This window comes from Balaenoptera borealis, assembly GCF_965194805.1.
Source record: "Balaenoptera borealis genome assembly, chromosome: 4".
NCBI classification, from domain to species: Eukaryota; Metazoa; Chordata; class Mammalia; order Artiodactyla; family Balaenopteridae; genus Balaenoptera; species Balaenoptera borealis.
The window spans coordinates 136,244,806-136,253,641 of NC_138861.1; the positions used below are offsets into that span (position 1 = coordinate 136,244,806).

The following is an 8,836-nucleotide window of genomic DNA, read 5'->3' on the forward strand; positions in this document are numbered from 1 at the left end:
CTTAAGTATTACACTAATTTTGGATATTTATACTTTTAATATATTTGCTATGATAACATACTGGGATAAACATCATGATCTACATTTTTTATCATTTCCTTGGGATTAATTTCTGAATCAAAAGATATAAATATTTTCAGTTTCTTGAAACTCTTGGACTCAAGGACACCAGGCAGAGTGTAGGGCAGTGGTGAGGTACCTTACTGAAAACAGAAGTGTTAGGTAAGGGGCTTCCCTGGTGGCACAGTGGTTGAGAATCCGCCTGCCAATGCAGGGGACACGGGTTTGAGCCCTGGTCCGGGAAGATCGCACATAGCACCTAAACCCGCGAGCCACAACTACTGAAGCCCGCGTGCCTAGAGCCCGTGCTCCGCAACAAGAGAAGCCGCCTCAATGAGAAGCCCACGCACCGCAACAAAGAGTAGCCCCCACTCGCCGCAACTAGAGAAAAGCCCGCACACAGCAACGAAGACCCAACGCAGCCAAAAATAAATAAATAAATGAATAAATTTATTAAAAAAAAAAAAGTGATAGGTCAAAGTCTATATATATTAAGAGATGAGACCCTCATTAATCACCCTCTTCACCCACTTGGGTCCCAGAACACTGGCAGCCAGGATTCAAGAAACTGACCCAAGAGAAATGTCTCACAACAATGACATTTGGAAATCCTACAATGAACAGCTAAATCCCATCTAATAATCCTACATTTTAAGATTAATTTATTACTCTTTATATCTGTCATCTACAACCAGTAGTACCTTACAACTCAAACTACATTTTCCAGTCTGCTCTCCATTTGTCCACCATTAGAGTATCGTACAGAATACTTTTCACTGCCCTAAAAATCCTCTGTGCTCTGCCTATTCAATCCCTCCTCAGGCAATCACCGATCTTTTTACTGTCTGCATAGTTTTGCCTTTTCCAGAATGCCGTATAGTTGGAATTATAAATTATGTTACCTTTTCAGATTGGCTTCTTTCACTTAATGTTCCTCTATGTCTTTTCATGGCCTGACAGCTCGTTTATTTTTAGCAGTAGATAATATTCCATTGTCTGCATGTACACAGTTTATTTATCCATTCACTTACCGAAGAAGAACACCTTGGTTGCTTCCCAGTTTTGGCAATTATGAATAAAGCATCTATGAACATCTTTGTGCAGGCTTTTGTGTGAACATAAATTTTCAACTCATTTGGTAAATACCAAGGAATGTGACTGCTGGATTGTATGGTGAAAGTATGTTTAATTCTGTACGAAACTGCCAAGCTGTCTTCCAAAGTGGCTTTACCATTTTGTATTCCCGTCAGCAATGAATCTCCACATCCTCACCAGCATGGTATTGCCAGTGTTTGGATTTCAGCCATTCTAACGAATGTGTCGTGGTATCTCCTTGTGTTAATTTGCAATTCCCTAATGACGTATGATGTGGAGCTTCCTTTCATATCTTGTTGGCCATCTGAATATCTTCTTTGGTGAGGTGTCTGTTCAGGTCTTTTGCCCATTTTAAAAAATCAGGTTGTTCCTTTTCTTACTGAGTTTTAAGAGTTCTGTGTATACTTTGGGTAACAGTCTTTTTTCAAATGTCTTTGGCATATATTTATTTTCTCCCCGTCTGTGGCTTGTTTTCTCATTATCATCAAGATAATCAAGCATCTTCGCAGCGGAGTTTTTAATTTTAATGAAATCCAGTTTATCAATTATTTCTCTCGTAGACTGAGCTTTTTGGTGTCATATTTAAAAAGTCATCACCATACCCAAGGTCATCGAGATTTTCTCCTGTGTTATATTCTAGCGTCAAGTATATTTTTAAAGCGAATAGAGCCCCGAACGAGAATAAAGGGTCCACACTAGGCAGGTCAGCCACCACTTCTTATTTATCGTTGTTATCTCCAAAGACTAAAACTCAGCTTGGCACATAGCAAGTAATCAATACGTATATGTTTACCTGCATGAATGAATGTAAATGGCCTTTTTAGTCAGCATTTAAATTCCCACCAATAATGGACGCCCAACTCGCCTCTCCTACTCCTTTTCCTGGCCTTCCGCGGAGCGGCGGGGCCTCGGAGCCCCTCAGTGCCCCCTCCACTCTTGCTCGTGGCCCTCCAGGCTGCAGGTGGTAGCTTCCTTTGCTGGGGGCGGTTCCTGGACACCGGTGTCCCTCGCCTGGAACAGCCCTGCAGCCCTGAAGGAAGAGTGAAGAGCACTAGGCGGCGTAAGAGCGCGGCTTCGGGCGGCCGGGCTGGAGGCGCTCGACGGCTCGCCGCGGGCCCCCGGGACCCTGCTGAGCGCTCGACCAAGTTGGACTGGCCGGCGGGGGGCGCCCAGCGGTGGAAGAGGGGCACTCTGGACTGGGCCAGCCCCGGGCGGCCAACAGAGCGCCCACCTGCCCCGGTCCTGCGGCGCCAAGGTAGCCGGGCCGCCGGCCGCGGGGTTTCCGAGGTCCGCGCGGCTCGGCCCGAGGGCGAAGGAGAGGGAGGGCGGTCGCTGACACCGCCGCCCTTCAGTCCCAGGTTTCTGCGCGACCGAAAAGGCTGGCAGCCTTTTCCTTCAGCTCTCGGTTTCCCGGCGGCAGCCCGAGCCGTGCCGGAAGCGGGCGGCGCCACGGGCGCCGGGGGCGAGACCTCGCCGTGCTCTGCGCCTGTTACCTGTTGCGCGCCCTTGCCGCCGAGTCTCAAGTGGGCATGTTTCAGGTGGGCAGGTCCAGCCTCCCCAAACCTGCCGCCCGGAACCTGGAGGACCTGGACTCTGTGCAGCGCGTCCTCTTCCACAGGTCAGTGCTGGGCCGGGGGATCCGCGAAAAGACAGCCCTCCGTTCCCGGGGATGAGGGCGAGGGGAGGGGCGACCTTTCTTTCGGGCATCTTGCGGCGAAAGTCTCGTGTGGGATTCTCCTTGGGGCGGTGCTCGCCGCGGGAGGGGAGTCGGGACCTGCCCTCCGCCCTTTCCAGAATCGGACGCTCGGGATTCACCCGCTCTGGTCGCTCCGAGGCTGGCCCCGCGCGGGACGGGGTTACCCACCCCACTGCAGAGAACACCACCTTCTCTAGAAGAGATACAACAATTAAGCAAAGCTGTTTTTTAAACATCTCTAGACTTTCTCCAGGAAAATGAGCTGAGAGGTTTGTTTGGACTTGGGCTGTGAGTGGAATTAGAAGGAGGCACTTTTTAACAAACCTAAATTCTATCCAACCCCCCCCGCCCCGAGCACACACTCACGTACAGTCACGCGTGCGCATCCACACACGTAACTACACAAAAGAGATTTAGGAGTGCCTCTCGGATGAGAATCCCAACTTGCCGTAAACTGCTACTGTATTAATTTATTCTGTCGAACCTTATACTTTATGGAAAATAGACTAACAAATATTAAAGCCCATGGTAACGGTTAGAGGTTTATGGAAGAAAAAGAACTAAGAATCCACAAGGAGAGCAAATTCTATTTCCATTTTAAGATTAAGAGAGGATGGTTGAAACGCCAGGCAGTTTAATGCTGCTTTGACTCTAAGAGAGCCTGGCCTTCATAATACGTGATCTGGGAAAAACTCGCTTAGAAATATGTCAAAAGTATCTCTTGAATACATTTGTAGTGAGAAAGAGTAAGTGGCGCTTGGTAAATATCTGTCAGGGGGAGGCTTATGTGAGTTCTCTCATCTGTAAGCGTTTCAAGTGACTCTTTTAAGTCTTTGTACAAAACCATATGAGCTGTAGAAATCCTGTTCTCTTAGAAGTGTGACTAGAGAAGAAAGACATTTCTGTATTTGAAGAAAAAACAGTATTTTGAAGGGAAAAAGCAATATTCAACATTTTTAGCCTATAAATAAATAGTATCCTGTTTTACTTATTCTGTTAGCCAAAGATAAGGTTGGAAATGAGAAAATTGGATAATGCTTATGGATTTAAAAGTATCAGACATGGTATTCGATTCTGAGGAAATAAAGGCATAAATGGAAAAAATGGCTTAGTACGTAAATAGAAAAAATGAACTTAGTAAAGAATGACATTTAAAGGTTTATACAATCCTGTTCTGTTGGAAGCGTGCAAGGAAGAAATCCGGTCTCTTCAATTTAAAAACTGTCTTCTGAAACCTGCAATTTTCCACAGTTGGTTTCCTTCCCCTCTCTCCCCAAGAGAGCCCCTGCCGTATACAATAAAATATTATCAAATGAGCAGCTAAAAGGGGATTCTGCTAAATTCCCAAAGACAGTTCTCCCTGCATTTGAAAAAATTACAGTCCATGAATAATCCCCCAATTTATTAACTAGAAACTCATTCACAGCATGACTTTGATAAAGCTGGGAGGGGTGTTTGTTTTAAATGCTTAAAACCCTGATGCAACAGAATTTCTTCATGTTTTAAATGTCAGGTGCCAAAGAATTCCAAACTGATTAACCCTGCAGGGTTTCAGATCCAAAGCACAAACCTGTCTGAATGAACCAGGACAAAAGAATATGTTTAAACTACAGTCTTCAAAACTGAGATGATTATTTCAGAAGTAAGCAGTGGAGTGTTTCTGGAATAAACCTGCTCAGTATATGAAAAGCTACTTTATCTGAATTACAAATAACTGCACCCACATGCTATGGGAACCAATGGAATCTGAAACTTAAGTGTCTTTGTCAGTATGATGGCTACAATTCTCTATTTTTAACAATATGTGAACATCTTTTTGCTTTTGCAATGCATTATTTTTGTCAGTGGTTATTTACTGTTTAATGTTTTCAAACACACTTATTAAAAAATTGGAAACATCTATAGAGGTTTCTGTTTCATTTCATTAAGATAGATTTTCACACAAGTTCATATTTAATCAAATGCCTTTTGCTCATATATGTAAAGATTTGTTCAGACATAATGTAATAGAAATTAGAGAAAACAGATAACCTTTAAACTACACTCACCTACTCATCATAGTTCTCAGGTTCTAGACCAGTGCATGGCCTATTTTTTTTAATGCCAGTTTTACAACATTTTCATGTTTTTCCTTTAAAACATCCCTTGTAAGATATCCACAAAATTTTGGCAATTACATTAAAGAGACCGGTAGCCTTGAGCCACAGAACATTTATAGACAAGAAAGAATAGCAGACTATTCTATTTTTACATCTTACTTTAAAGGATAACCCTTCTGAGTATTTATTTTTTAATTACTTGTATATTTTCCATTGTAAATATGGTTTTCAAAATGTAAAGCATTAAATTGCTGTGCTCTTGAAAAAGATACTTCAGCCAAACCAAAACTGAAGCAAAGTTGCAAATTTTTCTCTGCATGAGGTGTTAGCTTCAAAATATGTCAATATTAAAATAACAATAGCTCAGCTAAAAATATTCAGCTATCCTACTTCTTGATAAAAATGTTAACATATAGGTTGTCTGAGTCAGGGAAAACTTCAGTATTGCATTTCCCAGTTATTTTTACTTAAGTAAATCAACAAATATTTGTGTCACTCTTGATTATAGGAAGTACCCAAATAATCATATTAGCACTCATTAGAATTTTGCAAAGATTTTTCAAAAATTTGTGCACAAGGTTCCTGCAATTGAATCATTCCCTTGGAGTCCTATTCCATTGCATACTGTAATAGTTGTGGGATTTGGCAAGACTTAACTTGTCTATATTTTCCTGTTCATTCTGTAATATAAAGGGATATTGAAGGATGGCGGTGTGAACTTCAGGTGATATTTAAGTGCTCTATAGAAGTAAAGTTCTGTGAAACAGAAGGGATTATATTTACAACTGTCCTAAAAAAATTAAAACAAAACCCAAAAAGACAGCTATTCCTAAAGGCTCTGAGAAGATTCAGCTAAGTGACTTTTGCCCAGAACCTAAAGGCTAACGTATGGCTCTGGTCCAGGCTAGAGTGCCGACATTTTGACGCCTAAGCCAGCAGAGAAAGTGAGCTAAAGGCAAGTCTCTGAAAATGTTTGATGACCTAAATTTCATGCTTTTGGCAACCGTAAAATAAGCATATTTTAAATACCTCAAATATCCAAAATTCTCAGGGGTAAAGGTGTGCCCCATTAGATAATATTCCTGATGAATAAAATATCCTTTTAAACTCAAAAAGTAAAATCTAAAATAAATAATAAAATAAGAGCTTTTTGAAAATGTAGTATATATCACACACTGCTCTGTTTCCTAACGTGTAAGACATTAGATTTCAAAGGTTATCTCAGTTGGTTCTTAGCAAGCCTGTATAGTAGGTAGGGACTATTATTGCTGTCTTCAGATGAAGAAACTGATCTTGTTCCCAGTCACTTGGTCGCTTGGTTATTAGTGACAGAATCAGGATGAGAACCTGGCTCCTCTGGGGAATGCCTGGCACTTATGGATTATCAAGCATTTTCATAGTGGTTGTCAAATTAGAGTTTGACAAACATAGGGTTTTTTTAGGTGCTTCTGAGGGCACTTGACACTCATTTATAAACTATGGTTTTTGTAAATCTCGTGTGTGTCCTACTTTTTTCTTCATCAGCAGATTGTCAGGCATCAACAATTTTTGCTGCTGTGTATTCCCGTTTTTTGTTGTTGTTGTTGTTGTTTTAATTTTTTAAATTTATTTTTTTATTTATTTTTGGCTGTGTTGGATCTTTGTTTCTGTGCGAGGGCTTTCTCTAGTTGCGGCGAGCGGGGGGGCCACTCTTCACTGCGGTGCGCGGGCCTCTCACTATGGCGGCCTCTCTTGTTGCGGAGCACAGGCTCTAGATGCGCAGGCTCAGTAGTTGTGGCTCACGGGCCCAGTAGCTCTGCGGCATGTGGGATCTTCCCAGACCAGGGCTCGAACCCATGTCCCCTGCAATGGCAGGCGGATTCTCAACCACTGCACCACCAGGGAAGCCCTGTATTCCTGTTTTAAGGAGGCCTTCCTTCCTTTTGGTTGGCAGCTACTGATCTATGGCAGTAGAACAGTTTACCAAATTTGTTAGAACTTGTAAATGAAAATATACAATGAGGATAAATAAGAGTAAATGAACTGGATTTGGGGCTTAAACTTTGTGCCATCTACTTTAGTTACTTTTATGTTTGCTTTTGGATTCTCATCTATATTCCGTTATTGTTCAAATGCAGCATGCATGATCTTGGAACAAGTTCCATACATTTTTACGGGTAATTCAATTTTTATATAGGAAAACGAGAATTTTCAATCATAACGCAATTCTATAAACATAAGATTGCCGAAATGTTATTCTTATATATTATGACTCTATCCCAAATTTGAAAAATTCCACATTATGAAGTCTGTTTTTAAAATGCTATTTTGCTGAGTCTACCAAGTTAATTATTCATGATTTTAAAGTGACTGCAGTTGTCAGTATTACTACATAGTTCATGAATTATTATTTCCATGTGCACAATTGAGGCGATATGAATTAGTTCCTAACAAAACTCCGTTACATGAATTTTTTACCTGGCAATTAAATTTTTTTTAATGGACATGACCTCCTGTGGCCCTGTTTTCATTTGGTTCTCATTGCTAGCTTATATTACTATTTAGGAAAGAGCTCTTGAACCTGCTAAAGATACTAAATATTTAATTATGTTCTTATCTGGTGTATTTTATGTCAGAATTGTATTGTTTGCCTAATTGAGATGGTAATCAATGGAAATAAGGACCTTATGTCTCATATATATTAAACTAAACATATCTGGGCCTCAGAAGACGGCTGGCCATTTGTGTAGTGGAAAATAGAAAATAAGAATATACCCTGGCCTGGAAGTTTCCTGGTGGCCTAATGGTTAGGATTCTGGGCTTTCACTGCTGTGGCCCAGAGTTCAATCCCTGGTCAGGGAACTGAGATCCTATAAGCCGTGCTGTGCAGCCAAAAAAAAAAAATTATATATATATATATATATATATATATACACACACACACACACACACCCCGGTCTAAATCTTTTAAGTCTTCCTACAATTGATAATTATGAAACAGACAGTCGGTATTCTTAAAAGGCTCCTGAAAATGGCATTTTATTCTTTTCCTTTCTTCATCCTCTCCAGTATATCTAAGGGTATCAAATATTAATTTAATTAGTATAAATATAATATATAAAGTTAGAAATCTGGAAATCAGATTACCATACCCTGAAAATTTAATTAAGAATTTAAAATGGGGCTTCCCTGGTGGCGCAGTGGTTGAGAATCCGCCTGCCATTGCAGGGGACATGGGTTCGAGCCCTGGTCTGGGAAGATCCCACATGCCGCGGAGCAACTGGGCCCGTGAGCCACAACTACTGAGCCTGCGCGTCTGGAGCCTGTGCTCCGCAACAAGAGAGGCCGCGACAGTGAGAGGCCCGCGCACCGCGATGAAGAGTGGCCCCCGCTTGCCGCAACTAGAGAAAGCCCTCGCACAGAAACGAAGACCCAACACAGCCAAAAATAAATAAATAAATAAATAAATAAGTAAACTCCAAAAAAAAAAAATTGGGAGGCTGCAAGAGGCCAAAGTGAGAGCAGCCCTGTTTAAAAGAATTTAAAATGATTGCTATTATTTCTTCTTTTGTGAAAGATCAAGCAAAGGTGTAACTTTTTCTGGGGGCAGGGGAGGAATTTTGTTCATTAAACATACGGAAATAAAGTCAACATAACTCAGAGATTTATCTAGTGTGAAAGGACATTTTTTTTTTGGCCGCACTGCGCGGCATGCGGGATCTTAGTTCTCCGACCAGGGATCAAACTGGAGCCCCCTGCAGTAGAAGAGCAGATTCTTAACCCCTGGACCACCAGGGAAGTCCCAAGGACATTTCTTAAAAGATATACTTTTATGTGGCACTTCTTGCTCTGGTTCAACTTTGTGCAAGATCAAAGACTGAAAAAAAAAAAAACAACAGTCATGTCT

The 8,836-nt window shown here is 41.5% G+C and overlaps 1 protein-coding gene across 5 annotated transcripts in view; it reads left to right on the plus strand.

Annotated features, from left to right (window-relative positions):
• The first annotated feature begins 315 nt into the window (after positions 1–315).
• Positions 316–8,836, plus strand: part of INTU (inturned planar cell polarity protein) — an 84,952-nt gene continuing 76,431 nt past the window's right edge. For 3 of the 5 annotated variants that reach the window (XM_082391389.1, XM_082391391.1, XM_082391393.1), the window contains exon 1: positions 316–2,773. Coding sequence is in view for 1 of the 5 variants with exons in the window: in XM_082391394.1 (XP_082247520.1) it covers positions 2,685–2,773 (89 nt within the window). In the remaining 4 variants the exon portion in view is untranslated. The remainder of the gene's footprint in view (positions 2,774–8,836) is intronic. The other 2 variants (XM_082391390.1, XM_082391394.1) reach the window with 2 other exon arrangements.